The 24,643-nt window shown below is 39.4% G+C and overlaps 1 protein-coding gene across 1 annotated transcript; it reads left to right on the forward strand.

Moving 5' to 3' along the window:
- The first annotated feature begins 428 nt into the window (after positions 1-428).
- On the forward strand, positions 429-24,581 carry RNF11 (ring finger protein 11). Its single transcript, XM_075555857.1, has 3 exons — positions 429-1,001; positions 21,050-21,219; positions 22,404-24,581. The coding sequence occupies exons 1-3, from the start codon at positions 879-881 to the stop codon at positions 22,573-22,575; spliced, it is 465 nt and encodes a 154-aa protein (XP_075411972.1). The 5' UTR covers positions 429-878; the 3' UTR covers positions 22,576-24,581.
- The last annotated feature ends 62 nt before the right edge of the window (positions 24,582-24,643 follow it).

Here is a 24,643-nt window from a genome sequence, read left to right on the forward strand (position 1 = left end):
TGGAAGCAGCAGCTCTCTGGTTGCCGTCCTGGAGAATATAAGGAGCAACTGCAGAGATAGGGAGCGTTCATTCATTTGTTTTGGCTTTTTTCTGAAGGGATAAAGGGAGGTCACAGAACATTCGTACCCGCGGGCCTGATCCACTCAGGTGGGGCTTATAAAGCGCCCAGTCGGCGGCAGAGCTTGTCAGAGCGGAGCGGAGTCTTCGTCTTCGGCGCGGCGGGAGCAGGGGACTGGAGCGGAGCGGCGCCGGAGTGAGGTAGGAGCCCGACCGCCAGAAGGCTGAGCAGAATCTGACGCAGCCCCAGAAACAGCTGCGGGAGAGCGGGGGTTGGACGGCGCGCCGCCGGAGCCGCCCCGGGCGCCGGCGCGGGGGGCGGGACCAGGGCACGCACGGCGGGATGACGCACGGCCCCCGCCGGCCTCGTTCTGGCGGCCGCCGCCGTGCTGAGGCCGAGTAGGATGAAGGCCGCGGTTCCGGCGTCGGCGGGGGCAGCAGCAGCTGAGACAGCAGCTGAAGCAGCAGCTGAGGCAGCCGCGGCGGCCGCGCCCCCCGCTCCTGACCTGGATTAGGCCCAGCTCCGCGGTCGCCGCCGCCCCGCGGGGGGCGGGGTGGGGAAGTGCCTGGTCTCCCCGCCCCCGCCCCCCAACCCCGCCGTGCGGGAGGCAACCGCCGCGACCCCAGTGGAGCCCGCGGCCCCGGCTTGAGCCCCCACCCCCGGGGGCTGGCATGAGCGGCTCCCCGGTGGCGCCGGGGGGCGGGGGAGCCGCCGCCGCCTGAGCTCCGGCCTGTGCCGCCCGAGGCTGACCGCCGAGCGTGCGAACGACCCCGCCACTCCTTTCTTCCCCCCCCAGATCCCACGCCCCAGCCCCGGAAGATGGGGAACTGCCTCAAATCCCCCACCTCGGATGACATCTCCCTGCTCCACGAGTCTCAATCAGACCGGGCTAGCTTTGGTGAGGGCACGGAGCCGGATCAGGAGCCGCCGCCGCCATATCAGGTACGGGTGTGTGTGTGTGTGTATGTGTGTGTTTTGGGGGTGGGGGTGGGGGAAGCAGCGAGGATCAGGGACAGCTCCCCGAGATCAGTGGGGGCTGCCGGGCCGTCACAGCCCCTAGTCCGGGCCGGGCCCGCCTGGGGCTGGAGACCCTTGTGGAGTTAGTGTGAAGGTGCGTGCCCTCCACTCTCAGAATAGGGGTGATCCTCATTTCCCCTTGGGCACCGTGTGGGGCTGGCACGCTGTCCTGGCGTTCTGGAAGCCGAGTACGCGATCCTAGCCCCTCGGCCAGCTTCTGGGGACTCCTTTGTGGAGTTTGGGAGTGACATTCTTTTCCTCCCTTTATGTCTGGATCTGAGTTGTGCCGTTTTGTGATGTTTCCCTGTCTCCCACTGCCAACTGGATTACGGCTCTGGATAAGTGGCTGCCCCCACCCACCCCATTTGTATTTTCATGTGTGATCCTTTCCTCCCCTCCCCCTCCCTCTCTGTTAATTGGATCTGCTAGGTGTTGATTTCTCCCCCTACTTGGGAGTGGATCTCCAACTGGTGGTGATTTTAGCCCCAGCGATATATATATATATGTTTATATATACATATACACACACGCATGTTGATTTTATTTTAACTCCACTCCACCCCTATGACACACCTTTTTAAATGTGCTGACCTAGTAAAACTTGATTAGCTTTAAGAACTTTGGAAATCTTTTAAACCTGACTTGAGAAAAATACCTTATGTTATGATGTTCTCGTAGTATCGTTCATTTTTGTACAGCAACCTAAGATATATTTATAGAATTAATAAGAAACCAAAACCTTTTGAGAAAATTCAGAAGATACGGGTGGTGAGAATTCATCATACAAATATACATACATATGTATACGTAAATGTAAACACATCTCTCCAGGGCTTTATCCATTTTAAATGATGTTGCATAAAAACTTTTAACAGAAGGTCTTTGCGTAGTCAGTCCTTCGTGGGCTTTTTTCCCCACCCTGAAGGGAGTTTAATTTTCTATCTGGGCAGTCTCCTTTGTTGTTTCATATGGTGACATCATTATCTAGTGTTCTTTTCTAATTCCTGTGTAAACTTGTGTCTCATCACACAAGAAAAACATGATCTCATGTGCTGGTTTTCTGAATAAAACCCTTCAGGGTTTTTATGAGATCAATAAAGTTCATTCTTACTGTGGCTTACAGCTCACCAGGTCTTCTCGCTCACATTCTGTATTCCAGGTCTGCCCAAGAGCACACCAGACTGAACACACCCCTCTCTCTGTTCCCCCAATGGTGGGCCAGGTGAACATCTAAGTCTCATTGAGAACTCATTTCTCAGGTCCACATAGCTGAAACTTCTGGTACCCTTTTCCTCCCGTCCTGTGAATCCATTACTGTCATTTGTCCCCTTTGTACATATCTGTAAACCGTGCCTATAGAACATGGGTGAATGTTCTTGTTTAGTTCCATGTTTGTCATCCTTGAGCTGTTCCCTCCTTCACCCAGGTGAAGCTGCATGAAGGTGGCAGACACCAGGTGCCTCCTGTTTGAATCCTGGCATCTAGTAGGCTCAACACTTGGCATCTAGTAGGCTCTCAGTCAGTTAGATAAATGAGAACAGGATTGTGATTCCAATGTTTTTCACAACTTCTGGCACTTAAACACTTGAATATTGAATTAATTTGAATTCAGTATTTTGTTTTCACACCGTTTCCCCCAAAGAAGGGTCACAGTGGTCATCTTCCAAATCTGAATGTCATAACAAGTCTTTCTTGAGTGAAGAGATAAAATGTGTTTAGACTTCTTTGTCCCTCTTCTCCCAGTGAGTGTGTTCAAAATGCTGATAGAAAACTGCCTCTTAAAAAAAATAACCTTTTTGAAACTTCTCATATAATACTGTTCAATACTGTGTTTATTTCACGAGGTACATTTGTTTTAGAGATAGGAACGTTTATTTCAAAATTCCCTTCCTTGTTCCCTTTCCTGGCAAATTGTATATCCTGACTTGTTGCTCTTGTCCTCCTTTCCTGAGGATAATTGTAGTATTAAAGAATACTTACAGATTTGTGAAATGTGTGTAGGTAATATGGTTTTTCCCTAGTCAGGAGGACTAGCTGATGATGGAAGGGTGTTTTGGTGTCATGAAGGAACTCTTTGAAACATGTTGCATGTGACAGTGGGAGCTTTTTATGAGTTGCCTTTTCCTGAAGTGAGTGACTGATATACAAATTTAAGTCAATTGGAATTCATTACTTTAAAATGGAACATATAGAGAAACTTGTAGACAAATGTCCCCCTGAAGGAAATAAGATTTCTTAGACATGGTTAATTTAGATGACCTGATAAACACCTATAGGGGAAATGGTCTACACTATTTTCAGTGGACCTATGTAACTTTACAATTAGCAGCTTCAGGAACATAGGCTTTTGTTTTTCCAAAAGAATGTCAGCTGCAATATTTTTTTTCAGCTGCAATATTTTTTATAAAAGGAATAGCTAACTATATATTCTGTAGTCAGTACTTGGCAGGTAAGCAGTTAAAAGATCTGTTTTTCTTACTATATTTAAGACTTCAGAAGTTCCAATTACCTTTAGCGCAGGATCTCTCAGATTTATTAGAAGTTATTTTTTTAAATCTCCCCCCTTAAAAGCCCTGCACCATTATGATCAACGTTTATAGGGACTATATTTAAGAGAGAAGTCTCCCTCCGTGGGTAGTTTAGTTTAGCAGCTTCGTCACTGGTCTCCCAGCTTTCACCCTTGCCTCCCTGTTTCTTCCCCAAAGAATCTTCCTCCTGTTCCCCACACATCTCTCTGTGACACCTCTCCTACTATGCGCTCCCCTCCTCCTTGGCTTCCTTCCAACACTACTGCCCTCCTTGCTCTTCCTTGAGCCCTCTAGGGCAGTGATTCTCAACTTTCCTCATGCTGTGACCCTTTAACACAGTTCCTCATGTTGTGATGACTCCCCCCCACCATAAAATTATTTTCGTTTTTACTTCATAACTCATTTTGCAACTGTTATGAATCAGGCTGCTCCTGTGAAAGGGTCCTTTGGCCTCCCAAAGGAGTTGTGATCTACAGGTTGAGAGCTGCTGCTCTAGGGCCTCTGCCCTGGTTGTTCTTTGTGCCTAAAGAGTACCGTTATTTCCCGCCAGGTATCACTGGGGCTGACTTCTTTGCCTCCTTTGAACCTTCATTCAAATGCCACCTAAATCATATCCTATTTAAAATTTCATCCAGGCCTCCCCCTTCCCGTCCCCATAGTACTTAGCACTTTCTGAGACTAACTTTAATGATGTTTGTATTTCCTCCTAGTAGTTGCTAAACCCTTAAAGGAAGGGGATTCTTTTTTTTTTTTTAACTGCTGTTTTCTACTGAACTTGAAAAGTGCCGGGCGCATAGGCATTACCATCATTGGATGAATGAATAAGTGGATATATTTTAAATGAATTAATACATTTAGAGGCACAAGCAATTGAATATAAGAACTTTGCATATACTTCTATTGTTTTTTTCTTATATTAAAAGCCAGTTTTAAGAAGTCAACTCTAAAAATCAACTTCCAACAATATGTAAGGATGGTGGGAAATGATAATTATTGATAATATGATAATTATATTTTCACCCCATATATTTTCTACCACAAAATGTCCATTTTATTAGAAAGAGCTTGAATTTCTGTATTTAAAGATAAGGGAAAAATAAGGTTAGAACCATTCTTGCGTTGAAAGGTGTCTTAGTTTTTTAGTGCTGTTCTAACAAATTTATTGGGAGCTAGAAATCTGACTTAGGGCACCTGCACTAGAGAAGGCACATATGCGCGCTCTGATTTGGTGTGGACGGGGATCCTTATTTCTAGTCATCCTTGGAGTTGGTGGGCTTGTACACTTTCTCCTCTCATTGTCCAAAGAGAGTATCTGTCTTCAATTTGTTTGGCTTCCCTTGTATGTTTCGTCTATCTTTTATACCTCAGACATGGTTGACTTAAAACACATCCCACAATGATGGCCTGTTAAACACATCCCCAAATGGGCTTCTAGCCACAGATAGGGATACTAGGATTTGCAGTACATTTAGGTATACACAATTCCATTCCTAACAGAAGGTAAAACCAAATGTTCTTGGCATACTGTCTAACGCATTTCTTCCCTGAACTTTAAAAAGAATACAGAGGACCTGTTACTAAAATGCTCATTAAGGGGTAGTCTTCTTGGAAGGGCAGTTAGAGAAGGAGGATAAATCATAAAAGGCTTGGTCTAGTAAGCAAAGGTGGGGGCCAAGTTGGAGCCTTGCTACTGAGTGTATGTGAAGCTACTGGAAGTACCACTCTGTGAGGTGTCCCATTTGTCATATATTAATTCTAATTGTGTAAGCTTAATATTCATTGAACAATAGTAAAAATCCTACTGGAAATGATTTTTTAAATTTATTGGGGGCTCTTACAGTTCTTACAACAATCTATACATCAATTGTGAAATGATTTCTATTGAAATATATGTATATAAATATTGTTCTCATGCTTTTGATATATATAGTCTGAAATTTACATATAATTTCCCTGCCCCACATTTTGTAATTACTGCAATTGGGATTTTCCGAATTTCAAGGAAATAAATTTTTCTCTCTTTTTTTGGGGGGGGTGGTGAAATTTTTTATAAAGTAGCAAATGCATGTATAGTTCTGGTTTTTCAGTCAAATGGACCTGGATTCAAATGTGGTACTTACATATAATATACAGAAAAGGGAAGAAAGTTTAATCAGGTTATGTTGATTTTGAGGAATTTTCCTTCATAAAATCTCAAGGCATTACATTTTGGCTATTTCATTTTTTTTTATATGAGACAGCTTTATATCAAGGCATAATTATATGTATGAAGCATCCCAGACATTTTGGCTATTTTAGATGATAACTAAAGCTTTCTTCATGATAAAGTTATCATGATTGATGATAACTAAAGCAAGGCTAGCTGATAAAACTCATTAAAAGTAATTCCTTAAATGGGGAACTGATATCAGAGGCTCATTGGGAAGAGAATGCTTTGAAAATGATGATGGTGGCAAATGTGCTTGACACACTGGATAAATATATGGATTGTGATAAGAGATGTAAGAGCCTATAATAAAAGTATTTTTTAAAGTAATTCCTTGCCATTAAAAATCAAGAAAATAATGCAATGTTTATTTTTAAGCATTAAAAGCTATAATTATTGTTAGGTGACGATGATTCCAACTCATAACAACAGAATGAAAACACTCTCGGTGTGCATGCCTTCCTCACGATTATTATGTGTGAGCCCATTGCTGCAGTCGCTGTCCATTCATCTAGTCAAGGGTCTTCCTCGTTTTCACTGCCCTTCCATTATACCAACCATGATGTCCTTTTCCAAGGACTGGACTCTCCTGATAACATGTCTAGAAGTACATGTGGTACTTTTCCTGATCATTGTTTTCCTTCCACTTGACTCTTTATACTTTGATTTTATATGCTTTTCATATGTCCCATACACCGTAGTGCCTTATTTATTAGTTCTTGATGTTTTAACAGCATTTTTCCTAGATCAGAATTTCCTTGAAAATGTTTAGCTAGTAAAAATTTCTGAGAGGAGTGGGCTGGCATTTTGTACATTGTAAACATTCAGTAAATACTTGATGATTGACTAACAGAACTGTGCCTTCTTCCTCTTCTCTCATCACCATAATTGAGGTCTTCATTACCTCATTTTAATAACTTAGTTGATGTCACCTCTTCTCATTCATTTAATTCCTTGCTACGAGACAAATTATATCCCAGGTTAGATCCTTTGCCTTTTCATCCTTAATGACTCTTCATGACTAAGCACTGATGATCTAAGCATCCAGAGTCATGATCTGTTGCCTTACATTTTACCAGCTCGATAGCGATCAGTCGATGGCTGCAGACAACAAGTCTCAGTCTCATTAGGATACCTTCCAAAGAATATACAATCAAAACAGTGACTTTTGAGGGAATCCACACCAAGAGGTTAGCTCAGAAGAAATGGTGACTGGGAAGATTCCAAAGGGCATAATCTTGATAGATTTTCTTGAAGGACGGGGAACAATCACTGGGACTTGTTTGGATGATTTTTAAAAATGGAAAGCTATCTGGGTGAAAAAAAGGCCAGGAAAGTTGCAGAGAATACTGTCCCTACCCCCCCAATCTTGCTCAATCTTCAAGGGTAGCATGGGCTGTCCTAAGAGAACTTATTTTAGAAACCATACTTAAACTAGCCTACAGTCCTGATCATGCACCTTCAGAGTTCTTTTTGTTCCCCAAACACAAAAAATATTTCAAAGGAACATGATAAGAATCACTCCAGAAGGGACCTGAACTGCTATTTGGACAAGGTAACCATGAAAAGAGTGCAGAGAATTCTTGGGGAAAATTCACTCAAAACACTCACTGTCTCATAATGACCCTGTAGGACAAAGTAGATTGTTAACTCTATACAGGAGTGGGGAAAAGCTCCTTTCTCCCTTAGCTGCTGTTGGTTTTGAACTGCTGGCCTTGTGTCTACTAGACTCCCAAGTCAGATGTTATCTTTTTAATTTTTTAGAACTATGTTTTCCACATAGGCCCTCCTCAAATACTGTATTTGAATTGATGTGAAAATCAGTCAACACTGAAACAGGATTCTGGGCACTTGACCTTTGTACTGTGAAGGGATGGCACATTAACTTTTATGTGACTGTATTTGCATTTGTCCTTTCATTTGTACTTTTTACAGTGCGTGAACTTTGGTGCATTTACTCTCCCTACATCTTGTTCATTTTTTCATGTGGTTTTATGTCATCCAATTCAGTTTGCCTAGGAGGCTTTTTAAATGAGCAAAGATATTTCTGGTGACCATTGTTAAAGTTTTTTGTTTATGTATGATTTCCCACTCTGGTACCACTGATTCTGTGGTCTTAAGATTATTGTACCTTTAAGAGTAGGACAGTCTGTGTCAGAGTTTGATTCTAGAGCTAATTATAGGGTAACATGAGAAGATAGGGCCAGTGAGTTACTTGGTTCATAAGTCTGAGAAGTTGGCTTTATTATAATCTTTTGTAAAATCTTCCATCCATATTTTATTGAATACATTTCTTAAAATCTTAAAGCTTGAGGCAGAATGGAGGTTATTTTTGCCTTGTTTTGTTATTTAGGACTTAATTTTATTTGATTTTTCTAAATATAATATAAATGCATTATAGGTACTCCCTCTTTTTCTTTAGCTTATGCCAATTCTTTCTTGTGTTCAGTCTTCTAGCCAAGGTAAAATGTTAAACGTAGGAGAGCGGAGTGAGAAAGAATGATTATAGACATCCTGGAACTAGAATTGAAGAGAAGTTAGGTTTCTTGGTTGTCTTGCCTTAGGAAATTTGGCTATCTTCTGTGTATTGCTCCCCTTAAGTAGTTAGGGACCATACTAAACTAATGCATGACATTTCTGCCCTGTATTCAAATCAGTTATTTTTTTTTGAAGTTGTAAAAAATTTTCAGAAATTGATTCCTTACTGGTAACTTTGTTGGGATTTCACAGATACTGCTAAATCAAAATGTTGGTGGTTTGAAGCCATGCAATGGTTCTGTGGCTTGAACCTTTGGTATTGTCATTAAGATTTTTGCTTAGCCCAAGGTCATTAAAGTTTTAGTATATGGTTACATTTTTAACTCATATTCAAGTCCATTTTGAGTTGGTTTTTGTGTGTGGTGTGAGAAAGGCACCCAGCTTCATTCTTTGCTTGCTATGTGGTTAACCAGCTGTTTTAGCACCGTTTGTTAAAAGAATTCTTTTCTCATCGATTTGCTCTGGCATTTGTACACACAATCAATCGACCATAAATGTAAGGGTTTATTTCCAAGCTATAAGTTCTGTTTTATACAAAAGGGGTTTTCAAAAAGTTTGTGGAACAAAATGAAAAAAGGTAATGGAATTTTTCTACTCGTTGAAGCCCTCTCCTTTATGCTAGTAGCACATAGCAGTTTTTGCAGTAAGTTTTGAAAGCAGGAAAGGAAGTATGGGACCTTCCTTTTTTTTTTTTTAATTTAATCATTTTATTGGGTGCTTACAATTCCATCACAATCCATACATCAATCCATTGTGTCAAGCACATGTGTACATTTGTTGCCATCATCATTCTCAAAACATTGGCTTTTTACTTGAGCCCTTGGTATCAGCTCCTGATTTTTCCCTCCTCCCTCCCTGTTCCCCTCTCCCTCATGAACCCTGACCTTCAATTTTTAAAAGATTATTTTGACTAGTCTTAGTCCTTTGTATGTTGTTTGTTTCCTTTTTTAAGCCTGTTCAATTTTTATATGAATTTTAAGATATGCTCTTTAATTTCTGAAAATGAGCCAGATGAGATTTTGATAGTTCTTTGTTTAATTTTCATCATAATTGTATGAAAATGATTGGAGAGCTAGTATTAGCTAGAAAGGGTAACTACACAATATAGCAGATAGTAGTAGAAAGATGGAAATAGAGGTTCTTGGGAACCTCTGGAGAGCCCATTCCCCATAGTAAGGGTCTAGTAGGAGAATGGAATAATGGAATGGAGGATTTTATACATTTGTCTGAATTAATGAAATTGTTTCTAAATGAAATGGGTCATTTCAAAATGACCCATAAATCATACAAAGATTTCTACTTGATTTTGAAAGTAAACAAACTTCAGAAATTAGTAAAATGTGTTTTGGTTGTCCCATCTTACCTGTTTTCTCTCCTCAGTTCCAGGGTCCCCCTACCCCCTTTCTTCATATGATTGTAGCTATTTGAAAAAATAGCATATCACCAAGCATAGAGCCAATTAACAGTGTACCTAACATCACCTTGCCAATGTGGGACACCATAAAAATATGAATAAACCACAAATCCTTCATGTGTATTTTACTGCTTTGTGAGAGTATTGCCATCACTTCTGCTTTTGGGGCCTGCTAGAGGCAGGCTGCAAATAGTCATCAGTGGTCTTGGATTTAAGTGTTGCATAAAATTAGAAAAACAGGTCAGTTTAGTGTTTCATCCATTTTCACCCACATAGGCTGTTTGATCTTGAATTTGTTATTTATTAACTCTTTTTTTGACCACAGAAAAAAAACTTGGTTATAAAACTAATTTAAGATTTGGCCTACTTCCTTAACCAACCTAATTTATTGGATTTATTTAGAAGGAAGAGCAAAAATTAGCACTTAACAACTCCTTTAAATTTACTGTTAAAAAAATTACTGTTACCAGCATTGTAAATAACAATTATGATCACCACTTCTCCTGTGTTTCCCTTTCCCCACAGTGACTAGCAGTTTCCATTCCCTCAGCAGTGTATGTGAATTTCAGTTGCTCTGTGTATTTGTCAACACTTGATATTGTCCCTAATTTTTCTTAACCAGTGTTTATGTTTATCTTGTGGTTTTAGTTTGCATTTCTTTAATGGCTAATGGTGTGGAACACTTCTTGGCGTGCTTTTATGACATGTCTACAATTGTTTTGCCCATCTTTTGTTTTTTTTACTGTGAATTTCAGGGGTATTTTTCTTGCACAGATGTGATTTGCAATTATTTTCTCCCAGTTTTAAGGTTTATCTTTATATTCTCTTTAATAGTGTCTCATAAAGCAAAAGGTTTTAATTGAGGTGAAATCCAATGTCCAGAACTCTTTGCTAAAATTTTGTACAAAATGTATTAGGGTAAATACCATACATACTTGAGTATAAGCCTGCCCGAATAACAGCCAAGGCACCTAATTACCACAAAAACTTCATTAAAGGTGTGCTCAAAAAGTCGGCTTATACTCGAGTATATACAGTAATTTTTTTTGCATGTAAATTAGGTACAGAGGTAATTTATTTTTTTTTTACAGAGGTAATTTAATAGAGAAAGGAAATGGTGTTGGAAAAATTGGAATGTATATTGCAGAGAGAAAAAAACAGTTGACCCTATTTATGTGGATTTGTGTCTGGACTCCATTCTACTCTTTTTATCTTTGTATGTATTCTTTGTCAATATTATAGTGTCCTGATCCCCTATAGCTCTATAGTTAGTTTTAAAACTGAGCATCTTCCAAATTTTTTTTCTCTTTCAAAACAATTTTAGCTCCCTTAGTTTTTCTAAATATTTAAAAAAGTAGGCTTAGCAAGTTTATATTTTGTTAAAAAGACCTTGCTGGGTTTTTATTGATGTGTTAAATCTGTTAATTCAATTTGGATAGAATTTCAAGATTTTACTTTATATTTCAGTGATTCTGCTTTTAGGGAAGTTTCCAGTCGTCCAAAACGGGTATTTGGAAGTTTATATTTGTACTTTTATCAGGAAACTGAAGTTACCTATTTTTGGATCAAAATATAAAATAGATCATACATTTTCTTGGCCTCATAAAACATTTAAACATCCCAGCCCACCTGTCTCATCCTCATTCCTTCCATAAATCACTAAAACATTGACTTATGAGCAGATTTTGATCTCATTTTACTGATTAAAAGTTGTTATAAGTATGTTAACCCTTGGAAGTAATAAAGTTCTTATAAATTATTTTGCTGAGGTTAATGGTAAGATCTATGGATTTTAGTACCTCTTTTTTGTAATTTTTCTGTCTTTTCTCACTGTCATATGCTGTTGCTTTTGCTCTTCAGTATGGCTGTCCTTCCAGAGGCTCTTCTTATTTACCTCTCTTCCCCTACTACAGTAAAACACACGAACGATAGAAGATTTCAAGCGTTGGGATATATGATCTACTCAGCAGCCGCCTTGCTTAGTTTAAATTGGAGGTGTGTGGTGGAAGTAACTGGATATAGCTCCTGGATAAATAAGGTGAAGCCTGGTCATGGACAGAGTAGAAAAGCTCATTAGCTATCTAATGTGGAAGGCATTGAACAATTGCTATGAGAGCTGCTAAAACAACCAGCCTGCATTGTGATTCGTTATCTTTTGATTTTCTCCCACCATTAGATTTTGTTTCATAAAATGCTTAGTGTTCATCCCTTAAAACATAGTTAGCAAGACTTTTTACACACACACTAAGGAGCTTGAACTGTATTTCAATATTACTGAGATACTTAGTAATCATTAAGTATTTTATTCATCTACGCACACTAGTGGAGAAAGCATCTAGAGCCTTCATCAGAGGGCCAGAAGAAGTGCCTGGCATAAAAAGGTGTAGAAAACCCCTGCAAGACAGTTCCTGAGCCGCGTTGGTCCTGAACGCCAGAAGCCACAGCGCCTTTGGGGGCTGAGCCACAGCGTTCCAATAGGCGTGTGGCGCAGGAATTCGGTTGCAACTTTCAGGAACTACCAAACCACTTTTAAGATGAGCCAACATAAAATGAGATAATTTTTAAATGCCTTCTGAACTCTATTGAAAAAATTAGCTTGAAGTGTATATATATTTTTGTCATTGGAAAAATTTTATTTAAGAGTGGGCATTCCATTTTTTTTAAGGAGGTCAACTCAGTAAATTTTACATCGTGCCTCAGTTCTTAAAAGCAGAAAGTTTCCTAAACGATATTTGATCCTTACTATTTATGGTGCTATTTCATTTCTGATCAGTGCTAGTTGTGAGGGACCCTCTAAAACTGAAGTCACAATTCACAATAGGTCATGACCTGCATTTTGGAAAACATTCCAAGGTATAGAGCCAGAGAGAGACGACTTTATAAATATTTAGCATCTGTGGCATCTCAAAAGAGATCTTCGATCTGAGCTCACCTCACTAGGAGAGAGCTTTGTAGAGAAGTCGGAGACTGTATACACTCTGGGAATAGTCAGCTCTCCGTGTGACTACTAGAACCTGGATGTAAAATGACTGCCATCCTCTTCCTAATATTTTGTCAGAAGATCACAATTATATTTTCTGAACTGGCTTTAATGTGACATCTTGAAAGCTTTTTTTACAATACTTAAAAAGCACTTTTTAATGTTTTGTATATCTTAAAGACATGTAAAGGAGTGGGGTGTGGGTTACTAGGTGGACTGCAAACCAGAAGGTCAGCAGTTTGAAACCAGCAGCTGATTCATGGGAGAAAGGATTCTTTCTACTCCATAAAAAGTTAGTCTCAACAAAATAATAATATATGAATGGTGAAGGGTTCACGGGGTGGGGAGGAGTGGGGAGGGAGGGGGAAAATGAGCAGCAGGTGTTAAGGGCTCAAGTAGAAGGCAAATGTTTTGAGAATGATGATGGCAACAAATGTACATATGTTCTTGACACAATGGATATATGTATGGATTGTGATAAGAATTGTACGAGCCCCCAATAAAATGATTTTTAAAAAACGAGTCTCAAATCCACAGGGGCAGTTCGTGTGTGTCCGATACAGTCACTGAGTCAAAAATGACTCTCTGGCAGTAAGACATTTCAAGAAGAAAAAAATTTTAAAGTAGGTCATTTGATACTTTAAAGAAAACATCTACCTTGAGGGTTAAAAATCCCTATTTAACTGAATATTCTCACATGTGAAGTATGTTTCTAATCTGAGCTCTCACTCTAGAGGGGATTACCAGAAGGCCAGTGTGAACTCAAGTTGGTTGTGGACTTGGGGGCATTTGTACACTTAGTTGCCAATACTGAGAATTGTTCTAGTTTACAGTCGTTCTGGGGATTCCATGACCTTGTATCTTCTAATTCAGGGGAGAGGACGAGAGAGGATAAAACCTTAGACTTGCAGAGTTGGTCCATTTGATCCATTTGCTCAATGTATGATAGATCTTGAACAAGTATTTGATTAAGCGGGCTGTGAGCCTCAAAACCCCTCATCATCCAACTGAATGTTTTGTTTTGGGAGAATGAAACAAAGATCAGTATCAACTAAATAATCAGAGAAACAAGCTGTGGTGGGTTCGTATATGGTTTGATTAGATAGGCAAGCATTTATTCATACCCCATAAATGAATGGCCTTGTACTATGTTGGATAATGGTAAAACTGAACTTCCTTGGAGAAGTGACTGAGTACATGATTAGTATCTGTATAAATAAAGGGCAAAGTTGGGCAGGAGAGGAGTGTTCAGGAAGAAGGAACAATAAGTGCAAAGATTCTGTGATCCGAGGTGGAGAACAGAAAGAAAGAAAAGGCAGGTGGTGTTTGTCAGTCCCTCGGATGTGAAAGACACTTAGTAAAGGTCGAGTTAGTGTGGAAAGCAGTTAGGAAAGGTTATGACCACACTAGTTAGAAAGCCATCTCATTAGTAGAAGTATGATTGGTGGGTAAGTAGGGTGCTGGTAATAAACAAAGTGAAAGTATTGAAATAAATGTAACTACTGTCAGAAAACAATTGTCTAGAATTTGTCAAATGAGAACTTGAACTTGCCAAGTAAAAATGTAGATCAAACACCATAAAAATTACATAAAGATTGAATTATGGGATTTATGCAAGGAAATCAGAATTTAGTAATCAATTGTTAGGAAAAACTGTATCATGATAGGACATAGTGGCATCAAGAAAACAGGTGTGTGGATGGGGTTGACTGTGGAGGGGGATAGGGATAAGGTAAGAACCAAGTCTGTGGAATTGAGTAAATACTTGTTTTAAGAAGTCCTCAAGTGATGCAAGTACATAAAAGGTTGGTGGTTCAACTCCAGATAGTGGTGCCACAGAGGAATCCATCTGTGATCTATAGCCATTGAAAATTTAGTGGAATACACTTCTACTCTGACACATAGGGCATTGAGTTTGTTTTAATAAGATTTGATCATGCTTACAAGGTCATGGGAAGGGTCAAGTAAGAAGAGGTTGAATAATCTTGAATATAAAGTATAAAAAATCTATAATGTAAAGTTCCTGAAGAAGATAGAGCAACTGGAATCTAAATCATCCGTAGTCAGCTTGGACTTGATAAAGACAAAATTTTTAAGAGTATTTTTAAAATCAATTCATTTACATAGTCAAATACAAATAAAACATCTTTCATTTAGCCACTGAGTTCCACATAAACAACTAATGCTTTGTGGATCCTTTAAGAGATTTATGCACATCCGTGCAAATTCAAGCAGTCCCCCTTCCCTACTGCAGGTATTCTAGTTGAAAAGTTTGCCATTTGACTTACCATATCTTGCAGATGTTTTTAAAAATATGGGAAGGACTTTTTCATTGATGCTTTTTTCTTGGACTGTATAGTATTCCTTCCGTGTACCGGGATCACTTAACTAGTACTCTGATGAACATTTAGGTTACCATTCTTTTGATGGCTCCTCTATTTTAACAAGATGAAAAGACTTAACTAGAGAAGAGTGCTAATTTCCAAAGGACTTTAGATTTTTTAACATTTTTTAAAACTATACAACCTGAAACTTTCTGAAACCTGAAAGTTTAAAAAATGCTTAGCCTTACATTTAAATATACTTATATTTATTCAACAACTATAGTGGACCTTTGATGTAATTGCACTGTTGCAAAGCCATGGGGATCACAGGTGCTGGAGGTAGTTTCAGGTGGGCGAGCTAACTTGGGTTAGTGTTGTTAGAGAGTTGCCTGCGCTATCTGGGTGTGCAGGCATCAAACCCAGGTGTTGTCATTGACTTCCCTTGGCCCCTGGGTTCATTTAGTCTCCAAATCCTTAAGTCAGTGCTTAGGCTCTTCAGAAGCTTTTCTCTAGAAAGATCTACAGAATTTTATAGGCAGCATTAGGCAATTCTAACTGCCATAGCCCTAGACTCCTTAAGCCTTGGACCACTGGTCGGTATGTGACAAATCGTGTTGCTAACTTCTTTCTCGGCCTTGGTTACTACTACTGCCAGTCTGTTAAAAAACCCTGTGTTTATTTTATTTCATTATTTCACCATTTCATTGATTCCTCTTTGTCTGCTATTAATAACTCGAGTCAGTTCTAATTTACAGCCCACTGTAGGCAGGGTTGATTTGCCCCATGGGGTTTTCAAGACCAGATCTTTATAGACTGCCAGTTTTCTCCATACACCTTTCACTTAGCAAGTAAGTACTTTGAGCACTGTGCCACTAGGGCTCCTTGCTGACCATTGGACATCTACATTGTAGCAACAATCTTAGGACATAAATTCACTAGTCGTTGGAGATCATTCTCAGCTCTGATCCTGTAAAGAGGGAAATGGGATAATCTGTTAGAGTCTAGTGCAGTAAGTACTATTCCAGACTTCCTGAGTCCCAAAGCCAACTTGTGGCTGTTCCACACATAACTCTTGGGAATCAGTACTTTTTTTTTTAACTGCTCATCTTTTAACCAGAGGAGGGCAACTAATCTGACAATTGCTTGATAAAGGAATTTTGAATTTAGCTTTCAAACAAGATACTTTTATTTGTACCCTTCATTTAAGAATAGAAGAGAAATTATTGAGGTAATGAATATTATTTAAGCCATTAAAAAATAAGGATGCTATGTCAAAATAATAATTTATAAATTATCAAGGATTCATGAGGGAGCGGGGGGAGGGGGTAAATGAGCTGATGGCCAGGGGCTTAAGTGGAGAGCAGATATTTTGAGAATGATGAGTGCAACAAATGTACAATGTACTTTACACAATTGATGTATGTAGGGATTGCAATAAGAGTTGTATGAGCCCCCAATAAAATGATTTTTAAACAAATAAGGATGCTAAGATAGGAAAACTTCCAATATTTTTTTGCTAGAGCAATGAAGTGGCTCTAATAATAAATCACGCACTAGACTCATAGTACATCAGAGAAAATAGGTCGTAGTTTACCACCACCCTCAGGATCTGCCCAGCTAATCCTTTGTTAGTAATCAAAACTTGTTTGTTTTGTGTGGAGGAAACATCTCTAAATTTGTCTGAGTGAAAAGAAAGTAATGATGGTTAAGGGAACTCTTTTTTAAAAAAACAATGTTACCATCATCAGCGTCAGTTCATGGGGCCCCCGATGGGGCATCTTTATGAGAGCTAGCACAGTCACACCCTGAATTTTGTAGTCTTCCAGCCTGTGGGGCTCATCCTTTAGCATTTTCTGGCATACCCTGGTGTGATCCACGAGGTGTTCATTGGTTAATTGTAGAGACTTTTCTTCCTAGTTGGTCTTAGTCTGGAAGTTTGCTAGAACCTGCCCATTACGGGTGACCCTGCTGTTATTTGAAATATCAGGGCATTATTTCCAGCAGGCCACTGTAACACAGCAAACAGATGGCAAACAAAATTACCTCAGAGAAAAGGTAGTTTGTTTTAGTGAGATGCGTGGATTAGAATCAGAAAGCTGCCAAAGAACCAAGGAAGTTGCTCTCTCATCTCTTACCCAGGATATTTTAGTTTTCATTTGTGAGCCCTCCTATCTGGGTCACTCTGATTTCTCTAATCCACTGTGCTTCCTGTAAACTTCAATTTACACATGCCTTTTGGCTGTTGCATGACCCTTTATGTCAGCTGATTGAATTTTCCTGTTTACATTCCTATAAAAGAACACATCTGATTGGTTCAGCTCCTCTTCATCAACCAAGAGGTAGAGGGCGTCAATGTTGGCTAGCCCTGAGCCCACTGAAATGTATGCTTGTTACATAATTGGTGTGGTGCCTAGGCTTAAGTCTGACTTGGACTTCAGCTGTCTTGCAGGCTTACAATGGTTCTCAACCCATGGGTCGCAGCCCCTTTGGGGGGTCAAACGACTCTCACAGGGGTCACCTGGTTCATAACAGTAGCAAGATGACAGTGATGAAGTAGCAACGAAAATAGTTTTATGGTTGGGGGGGTCACCACAACATAACTGTATGAAAGGGTCGCAACATTGAGAACCACCGGCTTAGAAGCATAGATGATATTATCTAATAACTTGCTCAGGATGAGTGTTTACCAATCCTCCCCCAGTTAAAATGCTGCATAATAGTCCTATATACAAAGTATTCAGTAAATATTTAATAATGCATAAAGGAAACAACTTTTACATTTTTTAAAAACTTTTTTATTTCATAACCACCTGGAGGCAAGCCCTTTTTCCACACAAGCTCCTCTGATTTGTTTACTACATACTCAGTGACTAACACATCAGTTTTTCCCTATCATAGATGAGGGTTGCTGGCCCTTTTTCCCTCTCTGTGTCTAATTGTTATCCTTTATGACTTCAAGAATTACATTCATGCTAGTATTTTTTGGACATGGGACTAGAGTATACATTGAGACCATTTATTCCAAATCCTCCATTTTGTCATCTTAAATTGCATGCTGGCAAAAGAGAAAACATTCCAAGCACTTTAGATGTAGGAGACTGCAGCTGGAGGGGGGCGGTGCCAGGAGCAGCTTGTAAGGGTAGAAGGCGAAAGATCAGAAGAGCTGGCTCTTATTTTTTGCTAGAGGAAAGGATACAGCTTTTGGTGACAAGCTACATTCTTTAGCAGTGACTGTATTTTTCCTTCACCACAAACCAGACTTGTACTATTTCCAAGTCTCAGCACATTATGTAGGCACTTCCCCCGTGCATTGTTTTAGTTTTTGAAATTGTATCATTCCCCAAATTGGGTCCAACTGTTAATGCAGTGCCTTTTGAGATGGCCATGTTTTTTTATACTTTCATCTGTTTCTGTTTTGTTTTGGTTTATAGCTCCTTCAAGATTCAGGCTCATGATTTTCCATATATGTTCTTCCCAACCCTCCTCATATTAAAGATACTACGCCATCATGTACTAACACACAGCTAAAATGCTGCAAGATGTTTTTGTCATTAAAAAGGTCAGAACCTTGTTTTATGTGTTCCTAGAATTAATACTCTAAACAGAATGAGAAACAGGCTATAACTTTTGAGATGTTTTAAAAAAGACTCCATCTTCAGCAGTCTTTAGTAGTAGAATTATAGTTGAAAGAATTAGTGACAAAAATTCATAGTATCACTTTCTGCTGTTTCCCTTTTCCTCTCATTCAGTGGTTCTGATAGAAATGTTCCTGAGGACAATAAAAGGCACCGTGCTAGTTGATGGTAAGGTTTGAGAGTATTGATTATCACAAGTGCCTTAGGTGTGACAGCCTTAAAAGATGATGCCAGAAGATTGCTAGGTAAGCAAATTGAGGAAGTACCTAGGTATAGAGATTTGAAAGCATAGTGTCTTAGGAAATGACCCATTGTTTATGTTGTGCTTAGGTCACCGTGAGAATTAATGTGAGATGGAAATGGTGAAGAAAGAAGCTGGAAAGACAGGCCAGATCATGTCAGGCATTGTACTGCATGCTTTCCTATGTGTCATGGCATATCACTCAGGAATAGTCATGATGATGGGGATAAAGGGAAAGGGAGGGTTGAGTCAGAAGAACTAGGAAGATGAGATGGCTAGTCATGTTGTAGCATGAGCTAGGTTTTGAGGCACTCTTATGATAGGTGCTGTATTTAGATTATCTTAGTTATTTCCCATACAACACTTTGCTAATAAAGAAACTTAGGCCCGGAAAAATTTAGGACAGCAGTACATGAATGTTAGATGAGGAAGAAATAGGTAGGTAGGTTACCAGACTGCAGGTCCTGGCGTTTACTCTTAGTAAACGGAAGCAATGGGGGGTTTGGATTTGGATGGGAAATAAATGAGAGCATGGGGAAGACAATCAAAAGGAGATTTTGCTGCATATCAACCAAACCCATTGCCATGAGTCACATTGCCCTACAGTGTTTCCAAGGTACTTTTACTGAAGCAGATTTCCACATCTTTCTCCTGCAAGAGAGCTGGTGGGCAAAAAAAAAGGAGCTGTTGGGCTCAAACTGATGATCTTTTGGTTAGCACAAAAGCACTTTAACCACTGCTACCAGGGGTCCTGAATATACCGTACACCAGGGAGGACATGGAAGCTTGGCAATCACAGTGGGAAAGAACAGATAAAATTGGTTGAAAGAAAATAAAGCTCACTAGAATTTGCTGGAATGTTGAATATATAGGATGGCCAGGGAAAAGAAAGTACCGAGGATGCTGAAAAAGATGGTGCCGTTTACTGATAGGGCATCCTGGAAAAGGAGCAGATTTGTGAAGGGAGTTCATTTTCAAACATGAGTTTAGATAGAAAAAGTACTTTAGATACAACTAATTGGAGGTGTTGGATAGAGCCTGAGTTTCTGTGGGAGATCCAGACTGGAAATAAGCATTTGCGAATCATTTGTATCTAGGTGGTAATTGAATCTGTGAGCACGGTCAAGAGTCTAGGACGGGAACAGGCTGGGACAGAGCCTTGAAAAACTTAGTATTTGTTGGGTTGGTAGAGGAGGGTGTCCTGAGAAGCAGCAGTCTGAGAAACAAAGATTTGTGATAGTCAACACAAACTTTTAGGCCAAGGCTTAAACATAACTAAAAGTCTCTTGGCTATGGTGTTCCATAGTGATTGGTAAATTATGCCATCAGTAACATTCTATTAAGTTACTTCTAATTGATTTAAGATGCTTAGTAGTAAGAGCACAACACTTAAAAGTTAAATAGACATACCTGGATGTGAGTCCCCAAACTATCTGAAAACAAATGGAGTCAGTGCAGACCATCGATCACTCTGAATATTAGCTAAAAAACAGAAGGTGGGGGTGCCATGTATCATCAATACTCATGCCATGAAAACATGCGACTTCATTGGTGACTGTACCCATGGTGCTGAGGGAGCATCCTCAGCTTCACACAAATGTTTCAGACTGCCTGAAGGAAAGCAAGTCTTCAGTATAAAGCTGACTGTTTGCATAGAATCTCAGCATTAAACCACTTTGCTCTTACCAGGTAGGGAATTGTGGGAAATCTCCTGAAATCTAATCTTAATGGATTCTCACCAGACAGAGACTTCAAAAGTTTTTAGAAAATGGAATTGAAAGATAGTGGAATTTTTCCAAAAACTTTTTTGAAGGGGTGTGTGTGGAATGATCTTGTGGAAATGCTTGAAATAACATTCAGTGTAGTAGTTTTGTTTTGTGTGTTTGCGAAATTGCCTTTATTCTTTAATGTAGGTCCAAAATCTAACGGAATTATTTGGTGTGTGTTTCCTGTAGCTGAAGTTGATGCAGGGGGGAGACGTTCATGGTACCACCCAGTGTCCCAGCTACCTCTTCTCACAGACCCCTTCAGTCTATCCCTTCCCCAAACAAATGTCCCAGAATAGAGTGTTGGTAATACTACTTTCCTTTTTTTTAATTTTAAATAGGAACAAGTTCCAGTTCCAGTCTATCATCCTACACCTAGCCAGACTCGGCTAGCAACACAGCTAACAGAAGAGGAACAAATTAGGATCGCTCAAAGAATAGGCCTTATACAGCATCTGCCGAAAGGTGTTTATGACCCTGGAAGAGATGGATCAGAAAAAAAGATCCGGGAGTAAGCTTTGATTGATTTGCTTGTGTTTTAGTGGTTTCAGCTCTTTGTCTTTGAAAAGTAGTTCTCCACTTCGGGGGAGGCAAATATTTGATAACCACAAACACCTGAATTTTGTGCAAGGGACCAAACCCCAAATTTGTACTTAAACTCCCACCACTAGAGGCTTATTTACACAGAAACTTGCCATAGTGGCCTTATTTAGGGATCAAATACAAGCTGTCCACATAACCAACAGTAAGAATAGGGCTGAGTAAGATGTGTTACACGAATATTTTAGGAGGTTGTGTAGCTACTAAAATTGTTGGCTGTGGGTTCTTAGTTTGAGACGCAATAACTTGTTACAGCCCCCATGGCACCCGTTAGTGTGAATGGTTGGGAGCAGCTCCTCGAGACTGCTGGCGCTGCACATTCGCGCTCTGCCAGTGTGCTTCAAGAACAGGTAGAAGAGCGCCATGGAATGAAAATTGAAGCTAATGAGGCAAAGAAAGCTTTAGAAGGTTAAACCTTCAGATAGCTCAATAAGGCTCACATTAGTGGTAGTTTTTGTTTGTTTGAAACGATATTAAAATGATCATCAAAAAAAAAAGATCATCAGAACATGGTCTTACTCTCAGGCTAACATTTAAAACTCAGTACAAGGACTCAAATAGAAATTATCACACGAACTTTATGAAACACCGAAGTCATTCTAACTGGTGCTTTCCTACCGAAAACATTCTATTGTACTCTGTCTTCTATAGTGTGTAGCCGTTTTACAAGTACAGTTTAGCAGTGGACATGATCCCTGTTTTGTTGATTTGCTCTCAACCGAGAGATTAAAGCAGTGGTTCTCAACCTTCCCAGTGCCTCGACCCTTTAATACAGTTCCTCATGTTGTGGTGACCCCCCTTCCCCCAACCATAAAATTATTTTTGCTGCTACTTCATCACAGTCATTTTGCTACTGTTATGAATAGGGCGACCCCTGTGAAAGGGCCATTAGATACCCCCCACCCCCCCAGGGGGGTTGCGACCCACAAGTTGAGAACCACTGTTTTATTAGAGTATTGGAATAATATCCTTGGTTAGGAGAACAATGTAGATCGCCTATTTTGGTGGTGGAATGGCAAACCAATGTTAACTCAGATTAACACTGTCTTTGTATTCTCCTAACAGTGCGCTCTATTCTCTCTTTTGCCCCAACAGGTGTGTGATCTGTATGATGGACTTTGTGTATGGGGACCCAATTCGATTTCTGCCGTGCATGCACATCTATCACCTGGACTGTATAGATGACTGGTTGATGAGATCCTTCACGTGCCCCTCCTGCATGGAGCCAGTTGATGCAGCACTGCTTTCGTCCTATGAGACTAATTGAGCCAGGGTCTCTCCTCTGACACTTCAAGTGAACCATCATTGCTGGTGGTTTTGATCTTTTGTCACTGAGCCCAAAGAGCCAGGGATTAGGAATTAAGATCATGCACAAAAATTTCCTTTAAAAATTCCTGAATGGCTGCAGATATTGGGGAAAGTACGTGATATTTTAGAAACTTAGGGGGGAAAGTAGGATGGTATTTTTATGTAAAGCCTTGACCCAGTGTTTAAAAAATATAATTGTATTTAGATCTTGTTGTTGCTCCAGTACATAGGAATTGTGTAAAGTGTTACAGCAGCTGTATACGTTTAAATTGTGTGTGTTGAAGATTTTATTAGGAAAAAGATAGTGGTTATTTTTCCTAAATGAACTTTCTTCCCCCTTCTTCCTACCCAAATTCTTTTCTGAAGTTGCTGGCATTTGGGTCAAGGTTTTATTCAAAGCTACATTTTATAACACTGGCACACACAAAAAAAAGTAGTTTTAAGCTTGTTTGCACAGTTCTTTTTCCATTGGAAATGGAGTCCATTGCCTTAGGTCTTTAAATAGTGTATTATTATCATTGGGGCTGGCTCTATGCTTGAAAACCAGTTTATTTATAACCTGTTTAAAGTGCTACATTCTGTTTGCAGTTAGGAAACGCAGGATTTAAAGTGATCTCCTAGCTTGTAAGCAAACTGAGATGCACTATCCCTTTCCTATAAAGAATGAGTTGATGTGTCAAGAAACCAACACTAGTCAAGTGGGTGTAATACCCTGTGTGTTTTCCTGAATTATTTTGGTTGTTACTGTGGTGACAATTAAGTCAGTAAATTTGAACTCTTAAGATATCCGACTTACTGCACTAATTGTGCCACCATTTCTAAGTTAAAAAAAGAACGGCATCATGGTGAAACTTGGGGCGAGCAAAAGGTTCCTCAGTTGTGACAATTTTGGTTTGTTTTCTCCCTTGGACCCTTCTTCTCAAGGTTGCCTGGAACTCTAGCAAAAGGCTACTGCATCTCTCATTACTGTAGTGCTGAGGTTATTGAAGTTATACAAAACACATCTCAGTTTCTGTTTCTTAGAAAGCTATTTGGTAAGTTCTGTTAACTGACTGACAAGTCAGTTAAGTAGGGAGAATTAAGATTAATGTACTTCATGTTTTGCACAAAACTGCAGAGTTTGTATAACCACATGACTTCATAGTTGTGATCTCAAAAAAGAAGGAATGTCTCCTTTGTCCTTATCTTGCAGTTACTGTAAGGATACTATGAATCTCTACTCTTCTGAAGTGTTCTTGGTAGAGGTGATCTAGTGAAAGATGTAGTAATGTTTCATCCATTTAGCATGTGTTTATTTTCCCTATGTACTCAAAGGTGACTTGTTTGTGCAGCTCCGTGATACCACAGCTGAAAAGTTACTCATTTGCAAAAGGGGAAGCAGGCTTAACCCAACAAAGAAGTGTTTATTATTTTATATTTAGTTAAGTATTTGAATCATAACAGTTTTCTACACACAAACCCCAAATATCTTGAAGTTTCTTCATAATCAAATGATGGGCGATTTAACATGTCAAAAGTACTTTTAAAAGATTTGGCATTTGACTGTAGTATTCTTATGTTGGTGAATTCCCAATGTGAGCTCCTTGTTGGAAAGATTTAAAGAAGAATTTGAAAAATGTGTAAAGAAATTAATAATCAGGTTCCGTCAAATTGTTACATGTATCTTGCTTATGTTTCTGTTAATTAATTTATATCCACCCAATTACAAAAAGCAAATTTGGAGGAAATACCTGAAGTTGTGCAATATTTTCAGTGATAACGCTTTTTTTATCCTATGTTTTCTACTGAAACATGCCTGTGTCACCAGGCATTTTGACCAGACTTTTTTCTTTCTCCTTAAATTGTTCAAATTGGTAAATGAACTTTAAAAATTATTTTCTATGTTACTGTTAGTCTTTCTTTATTATAAGGCTTCGTCTCAGAGAAGTTTGACATTACTATTAAAGGAAACCGGTATTGGGCTGAGTTCGTTCTTTCTTTTCTTTTTTTTTAAAGGCACTTTGTATTTAACTTGATCTCCACATACC

This window comes from Tenrec ecaudatus, chromosome 1, assembly GCF_050624435.1.
Source record: "Tenrec ecaudatus isolate mTenEca1 chromosome 1, mTenEca1.hap1, whole genome shotgun sequence".
Lineage (NCBI taxonomy): Eukaryota > Metazoa > Chordata > Mammalia > Afrosoricida > Tenrecidae > Tenrec > Tenrec ecaudatus.

What these genes read in the sequence shown, in the direction of transcription:
- RNF11 (XM_075555857.1), top strand. Translation starts at nt 879, where the DNA reads ATGGGGAACTGCCTCAAATCCCCCACCTCGGATGACATCTCCCTGCTC. An exon ending in AGCCGCCGCCGCCATATCAG is followed by an intron (nt 1,002 to 21,049) that starts GTACGGGTGTGT and finishes AATTTTAAATAG; the next exon opens with GAACAAGTTCCAGTTCCAGT. An exon ending in TCAGAAAAAAAGATCCGGGA is followed by an intron (nt 21,220 to 22,403) that starts GTAAGCTTTGAT and finishes TTGCCCCAACAG; the next exon opens with GTGTGTGATCTGTATGATGG.